Source organism: Callionymus lyra, chromosome 3, assembly GCF_982586985.1.
Source record: "Callionymus lyra chromosome 3, fCalLyr1.hap1.1, whole genome shotgun sequence".
Lineage (NCBI taxonomy): Eukaryota > Metazoa > Chordata > Actinopteri > Syngnathiformes > Callionymidae > Callionymus > Callionymus lyra.
This window is the reverse complement of record NC_141820.1, coordinates 17950788-17977423: the sequence shown is the minus strand read 5'-3', so window position 1 is coordinate 17977423 and position 26636 is coordinate 17950788. Positions and strand designations below refer to the sequence as shown.

The 26636-nt window shown below is 48.4% G+C and overlaps 3 protein-coding genes across 4 annotated transcripts; 1 reads left to right on the top strand and 2 right to left on the bottom strand.

The window, feature by feature from the left end:
• Positions 1-267: 267 nt before the first annotated feature.
• On the bottom strand, positions 268-20602 carry fndc7b (fibronectin type III domain containing 7b). Its single transcript, XM_087786044.1, has 58 exons — positions 20552-20602; positions 20466-20484; positions 20069-20329; positions 19323-19583; positions 18998-19261; positions 18646-18912; positions 17502-17620; positions 17300-17441; positions 16951-17214; positions 16602-16862; positions 16276-16536; positions 15619-15879; positions 15302-15559; positions 14941-15201; positions 14601-14861; positions 14272-14529; positions 13957-14211; positions 13638-13895; positions 13317-13577; positions 12976-13242; positions 12654-12917; positions 12335-12592; positions 12007-12267; positions 11676-11936; positions 11337-11597; positions 11011-11274; positions 10686-10946; positions 10003-10263; positions 9681-9938; positions 9355-9624; positions 9027-9287; positions 8705-8965; positions 8385-8645; positions 8067-8324; positions 7746-8003; positions 7409-7669; positions 7050-7310; positions 6731-6991; positions 6413-6670; positions 6097-6357; positions 5984-6033; positions 5715-5925; positions 5387-5647; positions 4987-5247; positions 4664-4924; positions 4164-4424; positions 3835-4095; positions 3513-3770; positions 3176-3436; positions 2845-3105; positions 2525-2788; positions 2206-2463; positions 1889-2146; positions 1544-1804; positions 1185-1472; positions 849-1079; positions 728-790; positions 268-668 (listed from the first exon to the last, which is right to left on the bottom strand). The coding sequence occupies exons 1-58, from the start codon at positions 20600-20602 to the stop codon at positions 394-396; spliced, it is 13974 nt and encodes a 4657-aa protein (XP_087642170.1). The 3' UTR covers positions 268-393.
• A 1772-nt stretch (positions 20603-22374) lies between these two features.
• slc25a24 (solute carrier family 25 member 24) lies at positions 22375-24734 on the top strand. The gene is made up of 10 exons (XM_087786757.1): positions 22375-22767; positions 22850-22976; positions 23053-23140; positions 23215-23326; positions 23398-23556; positions 23616-23768; positions 23831-23938; positions 24008-24175; positions 24247-24397; positions 24473-24734. The coding sequence occupies exons 1-10, from the start codon at positions 22621-22623 to the stop codon at positions 24652-24654; spliced, it is 1395 nt and encodes a 464-aa protein (XP_087642883.1). The 5' UTR covers positions 22375-22620; the 3' UTR covers positions 24655-24734.
• Positions 24735-24775: 41 nt separating this feature from the next.
• On the bottom strand, positions 24776-26303 carry LOC148083647 (transmembrane protein 69-like). 2 transcript variants are annotated; one of them, XM_087786758.1, is made up of 3 exons: positions 26161-26303; positions 25562-25603; positions 24776-25490 (listed from the first exon to the last, which is right to left on the bottom strand). In XM_087786758.1, exons 2-3 carry the CDS (start codon positions 25601-25603, stop codon positions 24816-24818), a joined length of 717 nt encoding a protein of 238 aa, XP_087642884.1. In that variant the 5' UTR covers positions 26161-26303; the 3' UTR covers positions 24776-24815. The 2 variants fall into 2 exon arrangements, with proteins under 2 accessions (XP_087642884.1, XP_087642885.1); XM_087786759.1 differs by lacking the exon at positions 26161-26303 and adding an exon at positions 26118-26141.
• Positions 26304-26636: the final 333 nt, after the last annotated feature.

The window sequence follows — 26636 nt, the reverse complement described above, 5'->3', positions numbered from 1 at the left end:
AGGAGAAACACTCCACTTCATGCTGATGACTCTGTTATAGGTAAAACATTACTGGGAGCACACAGCAAACACACCACAAGCTTTCGCGCACACATAATTCTGCATCCATCATCCATCCATCCAAACACAAAAACCAAGGAAACACAACATGTTATTCATTTTTACGTTTTTAATCTTACAGACTTTACATTCACAACATTAGCATGTTCATATGCTAACATGTCAGTGACAAGCTAGCCCTTCTGGTGGCTGAAAAATTATTAAATTATACTCTTTTTTTATCCACATCATTCATCGGCTAATCTTAACTAACACTAGGCTCAAGCTAATCTTAGGATTCTAAGAGTTTTACATAAGTTATTTGACCAGAGTTCTGAGTCGTGGTTTTAGGTTTCAAAGTTCTCGGCTAGTGGTCCGACACACTGGCCTGCTGTAGCCACTGCGGTTCACGTTATTCCTGGCTGCTAGGCGTAGGCAGTATTGGGTCTGTGGTCGCAAGTTTGGTTCTTCATGAGTGTCTCCCTCCACTGTCCGGACAATGACCTGTTGCGTTCCTTCAAACTCTTCCAACACAAGAGTGTAGTCAGCTGCGTCCGCGACTGGAGTCCACTGCACGAAGAGTGAGACGCCATGCACCTCCATCTGGACTACCTCTGGTGTTTCCAGATCTAAAAAAGGTGAACAATTTTAGAACAAGTACATTGTGGAATTTTGCAAAATAATTTACCTGTGCTGAGACTGGGGTGGACTTTACTTGCCCAAAGGTCCCTGCGCCGACGTTCGACAGGACCTGCAAGTCACACAGTTAGCAGGCTACAGCAGAGCAAGTGCCCTGGTTTCAGGCTCACCTGTGACCATCATGCTTGCAAAACTTTCCCCGTTAGTATTGCTGGCCGTAACCTCGGTGGACATCGGATCAAATTGGGTCAGCTGACAGGAGAGTGCATCAGTCTGACACATCAGCACTCTAACCCCGCCACTCACGTTATAGACTCTGTAGCTAGTGGCAAACATGGATTCTGACCACGATAGAGTCTCAGAGTCTCCACTGTACAATACTGTTGCAGGTGCACATGGAACTGAGGAGATCATGTTGATGGGAAGTCAGCAAACACCAGCACAACTAGCTTTTACATGTTCTAAGCAAATGTTGTCAGTAGCAGGTCTACATGATCAGCACTCACCTGAGAATCCAGTGAAGGTGTCAGACTGTTCACTGATTCCGGCAGGATTCCGAGATCGGACTGTGAGGTTGTAGGCAGTGCTGCAGGGCAGCGGTGTCTCAAAGTACGGTCTGGACAGCCAATAGGATGACAAGGCTATTCTGGCCTGCGGGCTGTTGTTGATGCGCCCGCTGACCTCAACAATGTATTGGACATGCAGACATTGGACTGCCGTCCATGAAACTTGAGCCCAGTGCTTTTCATCCATCTGCCTGAACTTGAGTTGTGGGATATCTGGAGGACAAGGCGCTGAGGGAGGAGACGGAAAGGCTTGTTTCTAAAATGTTAAAACTTTTTTATGTCAAAGCATATGTAGTTACCAGACCCGGCCACTAGGACACCGCTGTATGAACTGTTGCACATGCCGTCCGACGCCACGACTGAGAAGTTGTAGGTGTGACCACACTGGAGTCCATATACTTGACAGGATGTGCCATTGCTTTCGCAGGAAAGGGTAGAGTCAAAACTGGAGTGGGCATAGCCAAAGTACCGCAATGCCCCAGGGGAGGCCTTCCAAGAGAGAAGCGCTGAGCTGGTGTGGCAATATTGAACCACTACGAGGTCTGAGGGGGGGCACGGCACTGAGTGGAAAGATAGTGGACAGTTTCATACATCTGAACTATTTTTAACTGAACACAAACCGGCAACACACAATGGACCCACACCTGTGTACATGCTTGCTGTGGCGGCAGGGCTGCTACAGTTGTCACCAGAGGCTACTACACTGAGATTGTAGGTGTGACCGCAGTGCAGACCAGTCAGCGAACAATTGTTGACATGAGAGTGGCACTCGAACATGTGGCCATCTTTGCCACGTGCTATTAGGTGGTAAGATTTGGCAACAGGAGAGGAGCTCCATGTCACACTGGTGACACTGTTGTCACAGGACGGAAGTACACGGATGTCAGCAGGAGCACAAGGCGCTGCAAACAAACACAGTTAGGAACCACACATGCACTCACGCACACAAGTGGAGCAGTACCACTATCTATCCTGGTGGGGGGGCTCCTGAGGCCGCTGCATTTGTCTGATGAGGCAGACACGATGACGCTGTAAGACTCGTCACACACAACACCCGTCAGGTTGGACGAATGTGATGAACTATTGCTGGAGATGATCGAAAGGTCAGAGGCCTCAGCTGTCACAATGTAGAGCTGCGTCTCGTCCACAGGTGTCCACTCCACGATGAGGCTGCCCTCACATGTTGACCTGACCCAGATCGAAGACAGGCCACATGGTCCTAAGAAGAATCACAATCCTCATTATTATTATCTTCGTCATCACTTTGTTAGATTGCTCACCAGTCTCTAACACCATGATGTTGCTATGGTTACTGGAACACTGTTGGTTGATGGCACTGACATGAAAGACATACTCAGTTCCACACTTTAGATCTGGAACGTTGCAGGGTGAGGAGGCAGAGCTACAGGTGGAGTTATGCTCTATTCCCGCCTCTACTGCAAGAACCTGGTAGCTGTCAGCGCCATCTGCTTCATCCCAGGTCACCCAAGCAGAGTTGGATACACAGTCTATTCGAGTCATGGCATTCTGTGGAACACACGGAGCTGCACAGAACAATGAGCTAAGATCTGTTTCCTTATTCACAAGTGGGGGCATGTACCTGAGGTTGTCATCACAGAGGTGCTGGCTGCACTCTCACAATTGTCTCTGATTGACGTCACTGTGACATTGTAGCGTCGCCCGCATGGGAGGGGTCTGATGGTGCAGAAGAAGTTGCTGGTGTCACAGTAAAGTTCGGCATCGCCGTCACTTGCTGCTTTCACTTGAAAGTGGTTGACATCACGGTCATCTGACCAGGACACCAACATGGCTTCTTCTTCACACAGCAACGTCACAAGAACGTCCTGTGGAGGGCATGGGGCTACCGGCAGAGCAGGGCATCATGTCTTAGTGAAAATTGGGATAGACTGATCAAGATGGAAAACAAGTACCTGATAGTACAGCTGCAGCTGTACTCTCTACACTGGAGCACACCGAATCATTGGCCATGACTGTAACATTGTAGTCCTGTCCACAAACTGGCGCGGTCAAGTCGCAGTGGGTTTCTGTGTTGTTGCAGAATATCTGGTGCCCGTTATCTGCTTCACCCAAAGCCACATAATCAAGTGCCCCGCTGCTGCGCTGCCAGGTGACCGCCACAAAGCCAGATTGGCACTGGAGTGCCGCACGAACAAAAGTTGGCTGGCACGGTACTGCAGGGATCAGGTCAAAAATCAACTCTTCCAGGCTACAATTCAAACAGCCTTGTGGACGCGACCTATTACTCACCTGACTGCAGGGATAATTGTGCGGTGCTGCTGTGACACCACTCGTCCTGAGCTGTCACACTTATGTTGTACAACTGACCACAGTGCATACTGGGTAATGAGCAGATGGTTGTGCTGGTGTGACATTCAACATAGTGTCCGTCGGGTCCGGATGCCCGTACCCTGTAAGAGTTCATTCCCTCCCCTTCCTCCCAGGTCACAAAGCCCACGTCACTTCTACACTCCATTTCAGCTGATACCTTTTGTGGGACACATGGAACTGCAAACACAAATTAATGTGAGAAGAAGGGAAACAGATGACTGCATGCGGAGTGCACAATTACCAGAGGTTACTTGGAGGGCAGAGCTTCCTGTGGTAGAACAGGAGCCATCAGCCGCGTGGACTGAGACAGTATAGTTGAGTCCACACAACAGCTCCAAGAACCAACAGGAAGCCTCGCTGCTATTACAAGTTGATGTGTAGCCACCGTTCCCTTGAGCGACTGCAGTGTAGAGCTCTGCCCCTCTGCTGGGCTCCCAAGATACCGCCAGACCTCCTGACTCACAATCAATGTGTGCCTCCACCTGCTGGGGAACACATGGAACTGCACACACAAAACAATTACAAACAGCCTTCACATGTAAAAAGGTCATGGGGCACTCTTGGAGTTACCTGTGTGGATCTGGGTCACGTTACTCTGAGATACATTACAAATTTGGTTCACAGCAGTCACGCTGACACTGTAGATGAAACCACAGCGCAGATCAAGTAAGGTGCAGGAAAGTCCGTCGCTCTCACAGCCAGACTCGTGCGCCTCCACACCAATGGCCTGCACCACATACAAGTCAGCACCTGTGCTGACTCCCCAGCTAACCTCCACCATGTTGGTAGAACAGTCTAGAGCCATGCTGACATCATCAGGAGGACACGGCACTGGTGGAGAACAAAACTGTTAGTATTTAGGCTGGTGTAGATCACAAATTGTCTTGGTGTAAGAGTGAAAATTCACTTCATGTTATTTCAACTGTTTGTTAACAGTTTCTAAAGTAGGATGTTGTGTACAATAATTCTTTTATTTAAAAAAAAGTTTTGTAATTGTTTTTGTTGTAGTTAACTGCAAGGAATGCTAGACCTTCTGTGATCAACAATGTTGTTGAGACTGATGTTCTGACCTGACTGAACCAGCTGCTTGCTGCTGGTGGCGCCGCTGCATTGCTGGTTTGTGGCAAAAGCAGCAACATGGTATGTTTCTCCACAGAGCAGACCGGGCAGATCACAGTGAGTCAGATTAGACACGCAGGTCGAGATGTGGCCAGCGGAGGATTGAGCAAAGACCGTGTAGTTCTGTGCCCCCTCAGTGAAGCTCCAATCCACGAGTGCAGATCTAGTGACACAGTCCAGGACGACCGAGCCGAGGACAGGAGTGCACGGGACTGTGAAGAATGTAAAGGTCCAGGTTACCAAGTCATTGATACTGAAGACATCATTAAGTCACCTGAATGAAACGTATAAGCTGGACTTGGCAGACTAGTGCACACTTCATCCTGTGCCACGACCTGTACAGAGAAGCTGTGACCACATGTCAAGTTGCTGAGTGTGCAGTTGAGGTCTGTGGTCTCGCAGGTCGAAATGGCACCCCCCAAACTCTGAGCTATCACAGAGTAAGACAACGCCCCTCTGCTGGCAGTCCAGTAAGCTGTGGCCTCTTTATTAGAACAAGCCACCCTCACATCCACATCCGTCGGGACACACGGGACTGGAGAGGAACACAGACAGAAGACCAGTTAAATCCAGAGCAGCAACACAAAGAGAGTCTATCAACAGACATGGAGTGCCACCTGTATTTAAATACAATTCATTGCAACTTGGATGTTGATGCAGTTGTGTGGGATCACCTGATTGCAGGGCGTGGACTTCACTGGGCTCAGAGTTGCAGCTCTGGTCAGACGCGACCACAGTCACAGAGTGGTTCATGCCACAGTTGAGGCTGGACATCCCACACTGTTGACTGTCCGACCAGCAGCTCTGCGACTCTCCGTCCTCCTGCATCACTGTGGCAGTGTAGAACTCTGCGCCCGGTGAAGTGTTCCAGGTTACAACAGCGATGTTGGACACACAGTTGATCGAGCTGGACACTCCTGCAGGCCGGCAGGGAACTGAGTGGGAAGGGGGCAAGGTGATGATGAGTGACAATTTTCCATTTTGATGAGTAACAATGCTCACCTGAATTTAACTCTGTAACAGCACTTGGACTACTGGTGCACTCTGCATCCACTGACTGGACGGACACGAAGTAGCGCTGACCACAAATAAATTCTGAGAAGAAAGCTGTCATGCTGTTCGTGCTCTGCTGAACTTTGTGCCCGTCATTGGTCTCAGCAGTGACTACGTAGGTAAGGGCAGAGCCACTGGGGTCCCAGCTGACTGACGCCACCTGTGTAAGGCAGTGGAGACTCAACATGTGTGTTTTTGTGTACATGTGTGCATTTTACCTTTGTGCTGCAGTTAAGCACCACCTGGAGATTGTCAGGGACGCAGCTGGCTGGGGTGATGAGGATAATAGTTAGACACATTAAAAATCTCCCAGCTTGATGGTGGGTAGTACCAGTTTTGATGATGGTGCTGTTGCTCGGCATGCTGCTGCACATGAAATCGTTAGCTACGATATGTGCAGTATAGATCTCGCCACAGTGAAGGTCGTCCCAGAGGCAGCTGGAGCTGTTGCTGGTGCACACATGAGTGTGTCCGTCCTGCCCCACAGCTATAGCTATGTAGGAGTCTGCTCCGTCACTTTCGGCCCAGCTAACGGCTCCTACGTGGTCCTCACAAGGCATGAAGCTGTGTACATCCTGTGGCACACATGGACCTGGTGGAGCCCAGACTCATTAGCTTTGTTCCATGTCCTAATGATCAATAGGTACCTGTGTTAAAGTGCTGTGAGACACTTGGCTGGCTGTCACAGTGGTCCGCCTGGGCGTGCAGAATCAGCGTAAAGATTTGCCCACACAGAAGTTCTGCCTCCAACTGTACACCATCAGTCTGAAAGCTGGTGATGAACCCCAGATCCCCTGACACTGATAGCAGGTAAGAAAGTGCACCCGCTGACTCGGCCCACGTGACCACCACGGTGTTGTTCTCACACGAACCCTCAACAGTTATATCTTTTGGCCGACATGGTTCTGAAGACACACACACACAGTCAGAGGACGGAGATGTCACCTTTTTTATGTCCTGATTACCTGTAGTAACCTCTGCCGCCCTACTTGGGACACTGCAGCAGCTCTGGCTGCAGGACTGGACAGAGAGTCGGTAGGTTTCTCCGCAGGACAAATCAACAAAGCTGCAGTTGGCTTGTGTTGCGTTACATAGCAGTCTCTCTCCTGTGCTCGAAGTGGCAACTGCCACGTAAAACTCTGCCTCCTCACCCTCGTCCCAGGACATACTGGCCGTGCTTGACCCACAAAGGAAGTCCACACTCACACGCTCTGGTTGACAGGGACCTGGACGACAGAAGGACATTTGAAAGTGTGTCACAGCCTGGAGTCCAACTCAACTCACGAGTTTTGATGGGGACAACTTCATGGGACTCAGTGCGGCATTCCTCACTGACGACGGTCACACTGACATTGTAAGCTTTACTGCAGTGCAGGTCAGTCAGATCACAGCTTTCTTCATCTCCATCCCATGACACCTGGTGGCCGTCAGCTGACACTGCTGTCAGTGCATAGCTGGTGGCTCCTGCTGCAGGGCTCCAGCTCACCTCAGCTGAGTCATTAGAGCAGTCGAGAGCAACGTTCATGTTGACTACTGCACATGGAGCTAAAGCATAGGGTTGTAAGAGGGGCCTATTACGCTTCAGTCATAATTCAACATACTTTGCAGGCTTTAGTGTAGCCCTAGCCTTAGGTTATTCTTACCTGAGGTAAGAAGAACTGTTGCAGACTCGCTACTGTTGAGAGCAACTCCAACAGCAACGACATAAGTGTGGTAAAAACCACCACAATGAAGACCTTCGACCCTACAGGACTCGTCCTCAGTGTAGCAGGACAGGGTGTGGCCATCCCGACCTGCCAGATGAAGCTGATACCCAATGGCTCCAAAACTCGATTCCCAGAACACAACTGCGGCATCGTTCTCACAGTACAGGCTGGTCTGTATGTTAGCGGGCGGGCAGGGTTCTGGAACAAAGTCAGGGTCAGAAGACCAAATCACAACAGAAATCCACCTGAACAGCCACAGTAAGGATCAACTCACCAGTCTCTATAGTAACAGTGTCTGGGGACACAGAGCCGTGCTGGCACATCTGGTTGTGGGCAGACACGTTCACCATGTAAGTCTGACTGCATGACAGATCGTAGAGGACGCAGAAGGTTTCCCTTGTGATGCAGGAGGTGGAGCCACTTGCAGAAACACCTATCACGCTGTATGAGTCTGCTCCTGCTGCTTGCCCCCAGGACACCTGGCCTATGCTTAAACCATACTGGACTTGGATGTCATCTGGAGCGCAAGACTCTGAGAAGCCCAACAGTTCAGTCTTAGTTCAAATTGATGTAATTGGACACAAAACAAACATACCAGTGATATGAGGACTTGTCATGTGACCCACACTGCTGCACACGTGACCAACTGCTGTCACCGACACGGAATAACTCTGCCCACATTCCAAACTGAGTAAGTCACAGTGTGTCGAGTTTGTCTCGCAGGTTTCGTTATAGTTGGATGACGTAGCAGTGACCACATAGCTCACAGCCCCGTCCCCTGGGTGCCAGGTAATAGTGGTGACCGCAGCATCACAGTCCATCTCTGCAGTAACGAGTCTCGGTGGGCATGGAACTGAAACAACATTTTAGTGACTTGTCTGAACACTATTTGGATTTTGCAATCATGACTTACTTGGAGGGGCTGGTGTGGACTCACTGGACCGACTATCACAGTACCCGTCTGAAGACATCACAGTGACGTGATACACCTGTCCACAACTGAGGCCAGACACATTGCAAGAGCCCTGCTGGGATGTGCAAGAGGTGGTTCGACCATTACCGTCCTGGAGCTCGGCGACATATGAGTCAGCTCCTGAGCTCTGAGACCAGGATACGGTTAGAGATCTTTCCTTGCAGCCTACCACAGACGACACGTTGGCGACACTGCATGGAACTACAGATGCACACAGATGTCAGGGTTTATCCAACAACATTCTACCTTCTGCAGCAAACCTGTCTTGATGTAAACTGGAAGGCTTCTCTTGCTCTGGCATGCCTGGTCTTCAGCTATCACAGTGGCTGTGTAGATGCTGCCACACTGGAGCCTTGTTAATTCACAGCGGTTCTCGTACGAGTTGCACTGGTCAGCATGTCCATCCGCACTGACTGCACTGACCCGGTACAGCTGCCCCCCTCTGCTGTGGTTCCACGACATAGATGCCACGTTGTCCAGGCAGTTCAGACTGAACCTCAAGTCCTGAGGGATGCATGGACCTGGGAAAAAGATCATTATAAAGTAATTTGTTCAGGGCCTTTAGGTTACTGATGACTCTACCTGTCATGACGACATCTCCGTCACTCTGTGAGCTGTTGCACGTTCTTCCCTCAGCTGAGACCAGCAGCATGAACATCTGTCCGCACGGCAGATCTCTGATGTCACAGCCAGTTTCTGACGTTGTGCAGCAGTAAGAACCCCCGTCCACCTGCTCCATCGTGGCTGTGTAGTTAGAGGCGCCCTTGACTGCTGTCCAGGAGACACTGACGCTGCGGTTTTCACAGTGAACCTGCTTGTCTATGCTCTGAGGAGGACACGGACCTGGAAGGGACAACCAAACCTGTCACACCTTCACCTGTAATACCTCACCAGCTCTCAGCATCCTCACCTGTCTCCATGACAACCATGTTACTGGGCTTGCTGCTGCATTGGTGATCTGCAGTTAGTGCGACAAAAGAGTACGTCTCGCTGCAGGTGAGTGGAGGGAGCTCACACATGCTGTCCAGGCTGGAATTACAAGGCAAGTTCTGGACGAGGCCAGTGCTGTCTGTGGCTACGATCACTAAAGTAAATCCCCTGTTTAATTCGTCCAGCATGACCCAGGCCGAGTTGGTGAGACAGTCGATGTCCACAGAGGACACATGGGGTGGGCATGGTCCTGTAAACGGAGGGGACTGTTAACAAACTTATTCACAGCATCTTTGAGTCACTTACCTGTGGCAATCTGCTGCATAGCGCTGGCTCTGCCCACACATCCGTCCTTGAAAGCTGTCACGCTGATGTTGTAGAGGGCACCACAGTCCAAGGAAGTAAGATCACAACTGTTTATTCCGCTGCAGTTGTGCTTGTTTCCTGCAGCGTCCTCTGCAACTGCTGCATATATCACTCCGTCGACGCCACCTATCCAGGTGACCGACACTGTGTTGGACGTACATTCCAATGAGGGCGTGAAGGACGGTGGCGGACATGGAGCTGCAGGAGAGGAGCAGTTCAGAACAGTCACATCACTAAGCACTCAGTCTAAACACGGACACACCTGTGGTCAGGCGAGTCATTGTGCTCTGCCTGCTGTTGCATGTTCCATCCATCGTCATTACTGTGATGTTATAGTTGCTGCTACATGGCAGGTTTTCCAGCATACAGTGATGGGCGTCTGTTTCACACACACGGTGGTCACCATCATCATTGGAGAGGTTGACGCGGAAGTAGGGTGCAAAGCCGGAAGACCTCCAAGTGATGTTGACGACACCAGCGAGACAGTCCAGGTCATAGTAAACTTGCTGAGGTGCACACGGAGCTGAACACACAAGTTAAAGTTACAATCACATGTCCCATTAACAATATTTTAAAATAGACTGAAGTAAAAAACTGTTCTCTTTACCTGCCCATAATCTCACTTTACCTTTAACAGAATATTTGGTTATTGTAATATATTATCCTTGTCACTTTTCAATTATATTTTATATTTTTTTGTAATTTTGCATTCTAGTTGCTGTATTTTTGTTCCAATAATGACTGTTGGTGGACTCTTATGTTCATCTGCTGCAATTGTATTTATTCTTTGCGCAAATATTCTTGTAGTTGTTCTGTCAAGTAGTTGGATTTAAAAACCACCTTGTTTTTAATTTCAGTTTTTGAGTTTAACTTTTGTCCTTCAATTATTAGGTGTTCATTTTTCTCTTTCAAGAATAAATTAGGGTAGACTAATGCTAGTGTCACCTGTGTTGATCTCCTGCAGTTCGCTCCTCTCACTGTCACAGGCCTCATCAATCCCGACAGCATAGACATTGTAGCTTCTGCCACATGTTAGTCCAGTAATCTCACAGTTGCCTCCTTCAGTGCTGCAGGACAGTAGTGATCCATCAGCATCTAAAGCAAATGCTCGGTACGAAGCTGAACCTTGAGAGGGTTGCCATGACACCGTTATGTCGTTAGACTGGCAAGAATGCTGGACGTCCAGATGTGTTGGCGGGCAGGGAGCTGATGAATGAGCAGTACATCAGACCGATTAAGGCGACCTGTGATCATAATGGTGGGTGTTTACCTGTGCTGAGTCGAGTCCAGTCCTGCCCAGGGCTCGGACAATTCCGTCCCTGGCCGCTCACGCTAACCTTGTATGCCTCGCCGCACAGCAGCCCGCTGATGTTACATGCCGCACTAGTGGTAGAGCAGCTCTCCCAGTGACCCACGTTGAACCCGGTTGCAGTTGCATTGTAGTATAAGATCCCACTGCCAGGCCACCAGGAGACCAGCGCTTTGTTAGTGCTGCAGTGCAATGAGGTCTTTAAACCACTGTGAGGACAGGGACCTGCAGAGGACACCGTCACATAAACAAAGGTCTGGATTGACAAGTCCATGAGTGCAGCCCACCTGTTGTAAGGTTTATGGCCTGGCTGACCGGGCCTGAGCATGTGTCACTGTGACCCAGCACACTCATGCTGTACTCCTGACCACACTGTAGATCCAGAAAGTCACAATAACTGTCGTCATTGTGGCACTCAGCAGAATACCCAAGATCTCCGTGAGCGGACACTGTGTAGCTGGTTGCACCACGGGAAGCATCCCACATGACTACAGAAATTCCAGTGTTACAATCCACTGTTGCTGTCACGTGGGTGGCCAGACATGGAGCTGTGTGGGAGGACATATAAACAGCCCAGAGTCAGGGAGCTTGTTTACGTGGGCATAGGAAACAAACTGTGGCTGTACCCATATTGAGTGTCACCATGGTGGCAGAGGAGAGACTGCAGGTCTGCGTGTGCCCGACCACACTGACAGTGTAGGACTCGCCACAGGTCAGGGAGTCAAAGGTACAGTTAAGGCCAGTAGAGCTGCAGGTGGAGGACACACCTCTTGGGTCTGTTGCTGTGACTGTTTGAGTCTGGTCTGGACCAGTGTTCTGCCAAGTCACAGTGGCCACATTGCTGCTGCAATGGAGGTCGACCTGAAGAGTGTCGGGTCGACAGGGAGCTAAAGAAGACACAGTCATATAACAATGCTTGTGACATCTGGACAGTTTTGGCTTCACTTCACTTCTCACCTGATTGCACCTGGTAGTCAGAGCCCTCTATGGTCCCACAATCGACGCTTGGCGTGGTGATAACGACACTGTAGGTGAGCCCACACCTCAAGGCCTGAATCGTACAGTTGGTTCCAGTCGTGTTGCATGAGAGACGGCTACGGTCGCTGCCAATGGCGATTGCTGTGTATGAAAGTTCACCAATGCTGCCACTCCACTGGACTGATAAGGAGTTGTCTGAGCACAACGTTGACGCCACTATCTGGTCAGGAAGACAAGGTGCTACGAGAGATGCAATTGTGAGAACTTTTCAAAGAATCACAGTATGGCCACAGTTAAAAGTCCGTACCCGAGTCAAAGGTCACCAACGCTCCTTCACTGCTGTTACATGAAAGGCTGCTAGCGATAACCACTGCAGTGTAATGAGCCCCGCAGTTCAACTTCACTGAACAGCTGGTGCTATTGGACGAGCAGGAGGCCACGTGGCCCTGTGGTCCTGTGACAGAAACGACGTAGGAAACTGCATGCAGACTATCAGACCAGGAGAAGATTGCGAGGTTTGTGCCGCACTCTGTCTGTACAGTCATATTAGCAGGAGGACAAGGAGCTGGTGGAGACAAACTTGTCAGTATGTATGTGGGCTTCACGTGTGTGTGCTTGTGTGTCACCTGGATGTGTAAGGTATGTGTCACTGGGCTCGCTGGTACACTCAGAGTCTTGAACAGCCACTCTCAGGGCATAGGCCTCTCCACACAACATCCCATCAATCACATGTGAGGTTTCTACGGTGGTATAAGCAGAACTGGAACCACCCACTTTCTGGGCATATATAATGTAGATTGCAGAGTTCCGTGAGCTCGGGGGCCAGCTCACAGTAAGGTCATTGGTGTTGCAGGAGGCCACACTCTCGACAGTCTTGGGTGGGCACACGGCTGTTGAGAACACAATGTCACGCTCTTGACTGGCTTAGGGTCCTACTGCCAAACGCACCTGAATTGAACGTGAAAGTTGGGCTAGGCATACTCTGGCAGCCCCGCTCCTCTGTCACCACAGAGACTGTCAATGTCTCTCCACATTGAAGATCTGAGAGCGAGCAGCTGGTCCCATTTGACAAACAAACGTGCATGCGACTATCCACCGTCCCAGTCATAGCCATGGCAATATACCTGTCCGCATGCGGGGCTCTTGACCAGGTCACATGACCAATGTTCCCTACACACTGCATTGTCAAGTGCACATCTGTTGGAGGACATGGTCCTGAAGGAGAGAAGGGTGCACCAGATGAACATCGCAGAAACAAACCCACACCTGTATAACACAGACACACACACCTGCCACATAGAGTAGTGGTGGACTCTCGATTCCCCGGCACTGGGCTGACAAGGGCCTGACGGTGATCAAGTAGGTCTGTGAGCAGTGCATGCTTGGTAACAGACAGCTGGTGCTGTTTGTGGCACAGCGCTTTAGGTCTCCATCACGGCTCTGAGCCAAGACTTCATACAACTCTGCACTAGGACTGGGAACCCAGGTGACCATGGCTGTGTTGTTATCACAAAGCAGTGAGGCACTAAGGTTGGCAGGTGCGCAAGGTGCTAAAGAAAAAAACTCAACAGGTCATGACATTTAGGGTTATTTGAACAGTGTAGTTTTACCTGTCTGAAAGACCGTCAGAGCCGCAGAGCTGCTGTTGCAGTGGTCAGCAACTGCTATGACACTGGCATTGTATGTATGACCGCACAGCAGGGAGGTCAGCGAGCAGTGGGTGTCTGTTGTACTGCAGGATGTGGCATGATCTTGTGAGTTCACCTGTACTTGAAAACCTGTCCGACCAGGAGAGTCTTCCCAGGTGAGCAGGGCTATACCGGTATTGCATGAGTAGGTGTGTTCCATGTAAGCAGGGGTACAGGGTGCTGAGAGGAAATAGATGTATTAATATCAGATGAAGACCTTACTGAAACAAAATCATAGCACCTGTGATAACCTCCAGCCCCTTGCTAACATTGCTATGACAGCTAGCTCCCTGTGCGACGGCCTCTATGTAGTATACACGTCCACATTGTAGTGCTGACAGAACACAGCTTTGGTTAGTGGAGCTGCATGAAGCAGAGTACTCCAGCTCTGACCGGGCAGTGACCACCACACTGAAGGCGTCAGACCACCACGAGATCACAACTGTATTCAGGACACAGTCCAAGAGAGGGCGCAAGATAGTTGGAGGACAAGGAGCTGCAAGAAAGAGCATTTGTCATGAGTGGTTGCAAGCTTATGCACACAGGATGGACTCACCTGTAGAGAGAGTAGTTCTGGCAAGGGTACTGCTGTTGCAGACTCCATCCCCAGCAAGCACAGATACAGTGTAATCCTCTCCACAGTGCAGTGCCTCTAGCAGGCAGGAAGTGCTGCTGGTCCTGCAAGAGTCTGACAATGTTCCTGTTTCAGCCATGACTGTGTAGAAATTAGCTCCAGGACTCTGCACCCACATGACAGTGGCAACACCTGACATGCAGTCAAGCTCCACAGAAACATCTGTTGGATCACAAGGGGCTGAGGGAGAGACAGGCACTGTGTAACTGACAGATCAGATAACAACCATAGAAACCAGGAAAATATTTTACCTGTGACCACAGAGATGCCAGTGCTCTTTGAGCTGTTACATTGCTCACCACTAGCCAAAACACTCAGCAGGTATGTCCTAGCACACGGCAGATCCGGAAAGACGCACGGGGGCTGTGATGACACACAGGAACTAACAACCCCATCAAGGGCTGTGAGCATAGACGTGTACGACCCAGCCCCGGTAGCTGCCTCCCAGGACACATGCAGGCTGTTTGAGGAACACAACACCTCGCCCTGGACATTCTCAGGAACACATGGAGCTGACGAGGGAACAAGCGCATTACCAGAGTCTTACATGAGGACACAGGCAGTAAGGTGCCTAGAGGAAAAACGGCTCACCAGTATAGATAACTTGAGGGACGCTGCTGGGCCCACCACACAAGTCATACACAGCTCTCACCGACACTTCATACCGTTCTCCGCACACCAGGTCCAACAAGTTGCAGTAGTAGAACTCACTCACACATGAGAGCGTGGTACCGTCTGAAGCCACAGCAGAGGCGCTGTAGTTCACACTTGTGACTTTTGGCATCCAGCTCACTGTCAGCAGGTTGGTGCTGCAGTTCAGAGACGAGACCACATCCTGGACAACACACGGTGCTGCAAAGGAAAATAACAGCTGAGTGTCGAGCTATGATTTTTCATGCAACAGCTCAATCCCAGCCACTACAGAATTCTGCAAAAATTGTTAGGGTCTCACCTGTTGAGAAGACAGTAGACTCACTGTCGGGACTCTCACACTGTCCATCAGAGGACGAAACAGTCACACTATACTGCTTGCCACACAGCAGGTCGTCCAGCTGACAACCTGGTGTTGTTGTGTTGCAGGTCACTTGATGCTGCCCACTCACTGCTCTTGCTGTGTAGGACTCTGCATTAACACTGCGAACCCACGCAAGCATGGCTGTGTTACTGGTGCAGTTAATGGAGGCATAGAGGCTTGTCGGGGGGCAGGGTGCTGTAGGAGAACTCAGGTCAGTCCTGGATAAGATTCCAAGAACCAGTTTAAGTACTTACCTGTCTGCACTGTAATCATAGAAGTTCTGTTACTGCTGCATTCACTGTTTGCTGCAGAAACTTCCACTTCGTACACCTGCCCGCAGGTGATTCCGTCCAGTCTGCACTGAGTTACATTTGTGACACATGACAGGTGCCCGTTGTCCTGATTGTGGACTGTCACTTGGTAGCTAGATGCAGCCATGGCCGACACCCATGACACTTGCATAGATGTGTCTGTGCAAAGTGTGTGTGCCTCCACATCGGTGGGCAAACATGGAACTGCAGAATGACAAACAGTTATCCTATATGTAAACATGTTAACATTACCCATAGGTAGCATTGAGGGAACTTACTTTCCTGCACAGGCACCACAGAGGGAAGACTGGCACATTCTCCGTTGACTGATGCCACCGTCAGCATGTACGTGGTGCCACACTCTAGATGGTTGAACTTGATGGATTTAGCTGTGGTGTTGTAAGATCTAACACTTTGGCCACCTGTGACGGAAGCCATGAAGTGTTCAGCAACTGCTGTGGTGGTCCAGTCAACCGTAAGGGCGTTGGCACCACAGTCAACGCTGGCAGCCACTTGAGGGCCACAGGGAACTGAGGACAGATGACAGTTGTGATAGTCACTAGATAAACCTACAATAATTATACTGACACCAGTTCTTACCTGACTCCATCTGGATGGACTCAGAGGGCATGCTAGGACAGACACCGTCATGATGACGGACCGTGACAGTGTATGTCTGTCCGCACCTCAGGTGTGGAATCCGGCAGCTGGTGGTAGTGGTGCTACAGCTGAGCAGGATCTGTTCTTCATCTAAGATGCTGGCCGTGTAAGAGTTTACATCTGGGACTCCTCCCCAGGTGACAACTGCCTCATTTGTGTTGCAGTCCAGTGAGGCAGAAACTTGATCTGGTGGACATTGAGCTGAGACAGAACACTATCAAGAGAAATGTTTCACTCTCAAGCTGCTCAAGTTGTTGTTGTTGTACCAGTCTCTACGACGACAGTGTTGCTGTCTGTGCTGTTGCACAGAAAGTTGGATGCGATGACGTGGGCTGTATATTCAGTGCCGCAGCGTAGTCCCGCAATTTGACACATCAGGTCCATGGAGTTACAGCTGTGGAAGACACCGCTGCCATCCTGTACCATAGCAACATAGAAAATTGCGCCCGAAGACATTTTCCAGGTGATGGTGACTGAATCTGCACCGCAATCTCGCACTGCAGTAACGTTCTTGGGCTGACAGGGAACTGTAGGTGGATTCAGTCAGTCACGTGTGTGGATTAAATTTACAGGATTAAATGACTGACATAGAATTTAATGCAGTTAAGGGCTCACCTGTTTCCGCTGTGGGGCCCAGGGTCCTGGGAGAAGAGCACTCTTCATCATGGGCAGTTATGTAGATTGTCAGGAAGTCACCACACTGGACTCCCTCCATGGCACAGCTGTTGGAGAGTGAGCTGCAGTTGTAGCGACTCTGCCCTCTGTTGCCGAAAGCCTCAACGGTGTAGCTCATGGCTCCCTCAGCCAGGTCCCACTTACTGACTAATACATTGGAGTTGCAGTCAGCCGAAGTCTGCAGGTTCTGGGGGATGCAGGGGGCTGGAGGAATAATCACAGAAAATTTCAACAAGGACTCAAGCTTAAAGTTACAAAGTTACAAAACAGGGGACTTGTTACTGTGCACCTGTGCGTATGTCGGAGGTGGAACTGGCAACACTTTGACAAAGACCCCTGATGGATGACACACTAAAATAGTAGTGGTGACCGCAGACAGTGTGAGTGAAGTGGCAGGAGTTGTCCTCCGTCAGACACTCCTGAACCTCACCCTGCAACAACAGACAAATTCACATACCTGCACAAAGACTCCATCATGCTGCCTTCTTTACCTGAGCATCAACAGCTCGTGCCAGGTAGTGGTCAGTCTGGTTCGTCTGGTCCCACGAAAACACAATGACCTCACTAGAGCAATCACGCATTAGGTGAAGATTTTCTGGAGGACATGGGACTGGACCAGAGTAGAAAACCTTTATCATTATCATCATCATAACCATCACCACATCATTGAAGTTTTCAAAATCATCTTGATCATCAGCATGAATATCACGGTTGTATTCATCATAATCATCATCACCACCTGTATCTCCTTCATCGTCTGTTACGTCACAACCTTCTTTTCCATCATTGTTCTCACCTCCCCTATCATCTTCATCATCATTTACTCTGTATCTTTGATCACAAATGATGATAATGAAGAACAGTAAAGTCATCATCATTCCATCTTTGTCTCAGTATGACCCAGGTGTGTGAAATAACTAGGTCTTTGTGGGACTATGAGACCTTCTGAAGCTGCAGTTCTTTGTTGGACATGGCATTGTTGTGGGAAACCGGAGAAGATTCAAATCTAGAAGATCAGGGCGTTGAAGGAGACCCGACACTTGTCTTTGTTAACTTGACCCTCACTCCTTTACTGTCCTAGGTCGTCCCTCACCCTGGTCCACTCTGGTCTGCACATGTCCACTATGGTCCTGGTCAACAAATGTCTTCTTAGGTCCAGTTAGGACCACCCAGATCCAATTTGGCACACTTGGGTGGTAAAGGGAGTGCTAACACTGGTGTCCCAGAGGAGCGGGTGCGTCCTATAGAAGTTCTTCAGTCAGGAGCTGTGATTGTTTCATTTACAGGATTAAATGACTGACATTTATGAATTGTCTCTTGTGTTTTGACCTGTTAGGTGTGACCCGACATGTGAGACAGAGGATCTTGTGTCTAAGGGTGGTTACAAGCTCAAGCTCTTGTCCTTAAAAATGGACATCAAGATACGTTTGTTTGCACAGACAACACAACATGGTTACTACGGAGACAATATTTGCTGAGAAAAAAACACCTATAATATTTTGATGTCAGCACATTGATGATGTCACCACACTCATGGTGTCACCATGGTGATGATGTCACCATACTGATCACATTACTACAGTTATGATGCCACCACATTCATGATTCAAGAACACTCATATATGGAAGCCTCACCAGTAGTAAAAGTTGCTGATGTGACATTTTCGATGTTCTCGCAGTTTTCTGAAAGTGGTGTGACGTGTATCGTGTACGTCTGGCCACACTGCACTCCTTCCATCTCACAACTGGTGTCGCTGCTGGTGCACATCAGTTGAGACTGGTCACTCTGGCTCATCGCTACGGCCCGGTAAGAGTCAGTTCCAAAGACGGCAGACCAGCGGACTAAAGCCGAACTTGCAGGACAGTTATAGTCCACCCAGACCGACGACACTGGAGTCAGACCTGAAAAATTCAGTCAAAAATCAGACACACAATGATATTAAGTACCAGGATGTGAACACAACACAACTGGCAGTTGTGTACTTACTATTGGTGGTGTATGTGGCAACGGTAGCCTCGCTGGGCACCAGGAACTTGCTGTACGAGGACACAGAGATCAGGTACGACGAGCACGCCAGGATCCCGATCACGTTCAGACTTGTCTTCGAAACATTGTAGGCCGTGCCTTGGAGCGTCCCCACTTGACGAACTTCCACAAGATAAAGCAAGACGTCCAAGACAGGGTCCCATTGGATCTGTGCCGAACTCAGACTCGTCTGTGTCACTGTGACCTCTGGCGGAGGCTGGGTTACTGCAGGACGCACAAACATGTGATTCTCACTTAAAAAGGATGTGACATCATGCCAACTTACGCGTGGTGGCTGTCCGGACCTTGCTGGGTGAGCCGCGACCTGCGTGGTTGATGGTGAAGACCAAACAGTCATAGTTGGTGGAAGGCGTCAGTTGCTCCACCACGACTGACAGGCCACTCGCAGTCACCTCCAGCACCTGACTGCTGCTCTGGGATCTCACCTGAAGCAGGTACCAGTTGGCTGACGGTACCAGAGACCACTGGACGCTGATGGAAGTGCTTGTCAGAGCCTTGGCCCTGATAATCTGGGCGGTGTCAGGTACTAGAAAGAACAGTCAACATCACGGTGAGGCTACAGATACTGACCCAGTTCTGTGTGTCTGTTTGTGTTTGTGTGTGTGGGGGGGGGGGGGGCATCAACCGGTGCAAGTCACATTAGGGGACAACAATTGCATTGTGAATGTGTGTGCGTGAGTATAGTTCTGAACTTCTGACCCACCTGTACCACAACTACTCTGAAATCACAATCTCTCTTACACATGCATTTATAACCAGCCTTGTGTTCCTGCTTGGTTTGGGAGAAGTTGCAGTACAGCTTGGTCTTAACTAGTCATGGAAGAAAAAATTAACTAAAGTAAAAGTAAGCGATTAATGTCATGTGACGATTAAATTTGGCTGGGTGACGTGATGACAATAACATGAACAATATTAATAATATTAATGTTACAACTATGTTCAGTAAACGGTGTCATAACGTTGATGATCAGAGACATCGGCCCATAAAGTGTTCCGTGTGATGTTAGGTACCTGTAGACGCCTCGGTCATGTCACGACACACCACGTGATAGAATTGGAAAACCTTGAGCGCCACCGTGTAGTTATGACCGGGTCTTAAGCCCTGGACGGTCTTCTTGGTACCGCTCGCTGGTAACGTGACGACCACTGGAGCGATGAAAGAGTTGTTCTTCACTCTCAGGTCTAGAAAAAAGTTAGTGGCTCCAGGATACCGAGCCCACTGGACCAGGATGGACGTGGGCCCCGACGAAGTCGCGGAGGTTATTGGACAGTCTGGAAGAGAAGAGAAGTTCAATAAAAGAAATTAAGAGATGAGAATGGAGAAGAATGAAAATAAACGAGGGAAAAAAGAGGAGAGGAGAGAGAACAGGGTGATGGAAATTGGAGAGAAGAAGTTATCCGCTCTCACCTGCTACGGCCAGCGGCGTCTGCAAACAAGAGTCACGTGGTCAGACACAGAAAGTTTAATTTGGGGTTCTAAAGTCATTTTTTTACCTGTAAGGATAGAAACAGAACCGAAACACCGAGTAGTCCGAACATCCCCATCTTCCCTCTTCATCACCCTTCGTCACGTCTGACACAAACGTCGTCTGGATACTGATACACCCGAAACTCCAACCAATCAGGAGGACCAACGCTCCGCTGATCCCTCCCCCTGAGATGAACCCGTGTGATGAAGATGATGAGGATGGTGATGATGAGAATGAAGTTGTTATAGTGATGATGAAGATGATGTGGATGGTGATGATGACAATCAAGTTGTTACAGTGATGATGAAGATGATGTGGATGGTGATGATGAGAATCAAGTTGTTATAGTGATGGTGAAGATGATGAGGATGGTGATGATGAGAATCAAGTTGTTATAGTGATGATGAAGATGATGTGGATGGTGATGATGAGCATCAAGTTGTTATAATGATGATGAAGATGATGAGAATGGTGAGGATAGTAATGATGATGATGATGTTGATGATGAAGATGAAGATGAAGATGATGATGATGATGATTATGATGATGATGATGATGGAAGGAAATGGGAGGAAACAAGTGAGTAAGGCGGTGCAGGTGTGAAGTGATCAAAGTGACTTGACCCTTTTCTTCATCACCGTCCAGTCACACCTTCATGTCCTCGTTGTTCGTAAACTCCATTTACCTCAAACTTTCTTGCTGAACTCTCTATGTGTCCAAACATATATGTTTACAAATGCTGCTGCTCACCAGTACAACAATTTCAAACATCTTCATAATTGTCAATTTGATTCTCTGACAATGCTATTCTCCGGGGATTCAAGAAACTCAAGAGACAGTGTCAGTGAGGTCTCTGGAGACATGTGTAACCCTGCATTGTTCTGGATGTTGTTTGTGGTTCCATGATCGTTCACTGTTCACTTGAATTTGTCCTCCTTGTCTGTAAAGAACAAAAGAGGTTCTGGCCCCATTTCAACCTGTAGGACTGTTTGGTCAGGTGACTCTGTTGCAGTATTCGAAGATCATGAAGGGTGATAAATGACAAAATACTCAAAAGATGCTTTAATACATAACATTTTTAAAAATAAATATCGTATAATGTATGTAAAAAATAGCTCTATAAATATAAATTACTTACTTACTTACATACATTAAAAATCGAAATAAATGAACCACATCTAATTTTGTTTTTGCCTTTGAAAACTACTATTTTTTTTCTTCTTAATTCTCTTGGGGCTACTACTATGTTTGTCTTTGTGTTGTCTTGAACTTTACAAATATAAATCACTTACTTACTATTTCTATGTATATACACGTTTATTTATTCGTACATTTAAACTTTATTTATTTTTATCAATTTGTCTTGTGTTTTTTTTTTACTTGTGTGTCTTGTGTTAAATTTCTTTTTCTGTTGTGTTTATCGATCTGTTCAATAACACATACTTACGAGTATAATGCAGAGGAAAAATGGGAGATGAGGGAAAAATAACTCCGGGTCACCTGGGTCTTGTTGAACCTCACAACAAACAACATATAGTGCTTGGTTCCGTTATATATAGTTTATTTTGTTTTATCTTATTACTTTATTTTATTCCCACCACAACACAAACGTTTCCGATTCTGATCGTGGGTGCAGAGGGCATGCGTGACGTCATATACTTGAGTCATTGATCACGAGCGCATTATTGGCTGTAGTTTAAACTTTGGCAGGCAGGGGGAGACATCACACAGAACATACGCCATCGTTTGCATTGCAACGATTTATTGTTCCTTACGTTACATTATACAATTTACAAATGGGCCCGGCTGACACGCACATTAAAATGGAAAACTATTAAAAAACTATTTTCTCCAACACACACACACCCACACACACCCACACACTAAGACGTCCGCACGCACTTCCACGCCCTCGCCAGGACGTCGAGGACACACCCTGCAACTCAGTGTGTGGGGGTTTGTGTAAAAGAAATAAGAGATTCTTCCTCCGGAATATTCGGTTCGATCTTAAACTTTCGTTCTTGTCACTTGACAAGCCGTGACTTCCGTCGTGCTCTTGTGTTTCCGTGTTGCGTGTTCACGATAGCGAGCACAATGCGTCGAGCAAACTGCAGCAGTCCAGACTCTTATGAGGAACTTTTCCGTAAACTGGACACGAACCGGGACGGCCGGGTAGACGTGTCCGAGCTGAAGGCTGGTCTCGCCGCGATGGGTGTCCGGACTGGCAAAGGAGCCGCTCAGGTACTCTGACGTCACTGGTATGATAAGCCAGACTGGAGTTTAACTGTCAACATATGACAACTGTGGGTGTGTGTGTGTGTAGAAGATAGTGTCCTCGGGCGACCAGGACAAAGATGACAGTTTGGACTTCTCGGAGTTCTCCAGGTACCTGAAGGAGCATGAAAAGAAACTGCACTTGACCTTCAAGAGTTTGGATCAGAACAAAGATGGTAAAATAATTAAAAATAAAAATAAAACATTTGTTGTTGATGAAAACTAGGTCACTGACTACACCTCTGGTTGCAGGTAGAATTGATGTGGCAGAGGTCCAGAAATCACTGTCAGACCTGGGAATGAACATCACTCGGGAGGATGCCCAGAAGATCCTGCAGAGGTTCTGCTCTTCCCACAAAACTGTCCAGAACCTTGCTGCTGTTAACCAACTCTTGGTCTGTGCTTTTGGTCTAGTATCGACGTGGATGGAACCATGACAGTGGACTGGAACGAATGGAGAAAGCACTTCCTGTTCAACCCCTCTGCTGACCTGCAGGGCATTATCCGGTACTGGAAACACTCCACGGTGAGACTCTGGCCACTGCAGGAAACAACACACACACAGCCACTCCCTAACAAATGTGTGTATGTGTGAAGGTTCTTGACATTGGCGACAGTCTGACCATACCGGACGAGTTCACAGAGGAGGAAAAGACCACTGGCATATGGTGGAAGCAACTGTCTGCTGGTGCAATGGCAGGTGCTGTGTCCCGGACTGGGACCGCCCCACTGGACCGGATGAAAGTCTTCATGCAGGTGAGTTGTTGTGGGTCACCTGTTCTTGTTTCTTCCCTTACAAGTGGAGCCTTTTTCAGGTACATTCTTCTAAGAGCAACAAGATCAGCCTGTCAGGGGGATTCCGGAAAATGCTGAAGGAGGGAGGCTGGACCTCACTGTGGAGGGGGAACGGGACCAATGTGCTTAAGATTGCACCTGAGACAGCCATAAAGTTCATGGCCTATGAACAGGTGCATGCAGAAACTTCTCATCTTATCTTACGCTTGGTCTAACATGCACTCTGTCCCCTCAGTACAAGAAGGCGCTGTCTAGTGAGCCGGGGAAGGTGAAGACCCACGAGCGGTTCCTGGCTGGATCTATGGCTGGAGCGACCGCTCAGACGGCCATCTACCCGATGGAGGTGAGGCACAGATTTTATGCTGCCAAGTTGCTGTTGGGAGCATTTGTCACAGAAGCACACTTCTCCTAGGTGTTGAAGACTCGGCTCACTTTGAGAAAAACTGGTCAGTACTCTGGCATGGCAGATTGCGCCAAGAAGATCATGAAGAAAGAGGGTGTTAAAGCTTTCTACAAGGGCTACATCCCAAACATCATTGGCATCATTCCGTATGCTGGCATCGACCTTGCTGTCTACGAGGTAAGTCTTACGGATAGCTGCAGGTCCAGCTTTAGTTCTGGAAGATTATCAACTGTGGACCTCCTCAACAGAGCCTGAAGAATGTCTGGCTGTCACGCTACGCCAAAGACTCAGCTAACCCAGGTATCCTAGTCCTGCTGGGCTGTGGGACAATCTCCAGTACCTGTGGTCAACTGGCTAGTTACCCCCTGGCTCTGATCCGGACGAGAATGCAGGCGCAGGGTACCAGGCGTTTAATTAACAGGTAGGCCAGAAAATGTTATGGTCTTTAAACCAGAACCATCTTTGTGTTAACAGCATCAGTTGAGGGTGCAGAGCAGCTGGCCATGGGTCAAATGTTGAAGAACATCTTGGAGAAGGACGGCCCCCTCGGACTGTACCGTGGCATCCTGCCCAACTTTATGAAGGTGATCCCTGCTGTCAGCATCAGCTACGTGGTGTACGAATACATGCGCTCAGGACTTGGGATCCAGAAGTGATCTCAGGCCAAACACCTGTCATGTTTGCTTTTCTATACTAATGTCAACAAAGTTTACAGAATAAAGGTTTACTTGGAAAATTAGGTTTTGTTCATGCAGAAACCACCAACATGAAAGGAAATTAGAGTGGACAAATGTTTATTAGGTGTGAATCTTCTGTATCAGTCTTGTTTTTGGAAAAGGGTCTTCTCTGGCAACATCTCCCGCAGGATCAACGTAATGATCAGTGAGCAGACGGCCACTGCTGTGAGGACAGCACACTGCGCCTTCATCCAGGCAGGGTACGTGGGTAGCAGGGCTAGGTCGTAATGCAGAGCCACACCCAGACCCATCACCAACATGATGGTACCCGTAACAATATTGTCCGCCATCAGCACGGCTGTGCAGGCCAACAATGGAGGCACCACAGCGCTGCACAAGTTCAACATATCGGGGCGTGCTGGGCTGCTGTTAGGAAGTGCATATCCCCAGCGTGCTCCACCTTGAAACGCCAGGATTGAAGCACAATACGCCAGCTGGGCGAAGGCCAGCTCCGTCAGGTAACACTCCGTCACTCCCATGGCCAGTGGTGTCAGCACGAAGGGCAGCAGACCAGCAGCTCCTATCAGCCGGGGCGGCGTTGGGCTCTTTGACAGTTCCTTCATGTCATGGCGCAGCAGGTCCAGCTCTCGAGGCGGAGGCTCGGGCTTTGCTCGCTTCTTCTGCATGGCCGCCGAACAGTGGAACCATTTACTTCTCCCCACAAATGGACCGGACCAAAGACGTTCGGCTGCATAGAGCGACTTGGTCAAATGACTGGGCACAGACCTCCAATAGATACAGGGTGACACGAATCCCTGAAACATAAAAAAAAAAGAGTTGGGCTCAGTCATGTGACGCTGCAACATGATTGAGAGATGATTGTTACCTTGTAAATCCTCAACATGTTTCTGCTGACGGAGAACAACATCTGAAACACACATACGGCTTTGAGGTGATGATAAACACAAGACACACGCTAGTAGAAAAATCACACACAAACAAAGTATGTTATACAATAGCAAGTTAGAGGTAAACTTTTGCTGATTTTGAAGGGACCTCAATGAGGACACAATCTTAAGAATAAAACGTTGGTCATCATGAAATTTTAAAATAGGTTTCACATTCACAACTTTAGAACAAACATGAGCTAGCTTCTTCCAGGAAACGCAAATTGGGTACAGGATCACATCTCCTATAACCTGAACATTAGTTTATAAACACATAATAAAATTAAGCAATAAAAGACTGCACTCCTCTACGCAACTAAATATGCGTAAAAAGCCAACATAGTCGTTTGACTTAGCTGTGAGAAAAAACAAATACACACACGTTAGCAGTGAAACGAAACACAAGCTAGCAGCACTGTGTAAAGAACACACACGGTAGCCGTTACTGTGAATAAACCCAGGAAACATGTTTATTGAAATATTGTAGGACAAAACCTCAAGCACGATGAACCAGTCTTGGACTCACGCAACAACATACCTGCGGTTGCGCTGTTATTGTGAGCGACTTTGAAACCGGAAGAGGTCGCGAACACGTAATTTCCGCTGTCGTTTAGAGATCCGGCAGAAAACAAATTATGATTTTATGAAATAAGCCATTTTTATAGACACTACTGGACGTATTGTCGTAGTACGACGGTGAATATAGTTTAGGTAGGAAAAGTGTCCTAAACGCCATCCAACGATGACGTCACATCCTGCAGGTGGGAGCTTTTTTTTCCCCCTTTCTTTTTTTTTTTTAATGACTGAACGAAAATATTTGAGGTTACTTTATACAAGACATGAAACACCTTTAAATAAAAAGACATCTTACCATACCTACAAGGACCAAGTTATATGTGGGATAGCCAAATGGCCATCCGCTCCAACTTGCGAATTGTACAAGTTTGTATAAGAATTGTATAAATGTTTTTCTATTTTTACAACAAACAAGGTGGACATTGTTGATGTGATGAA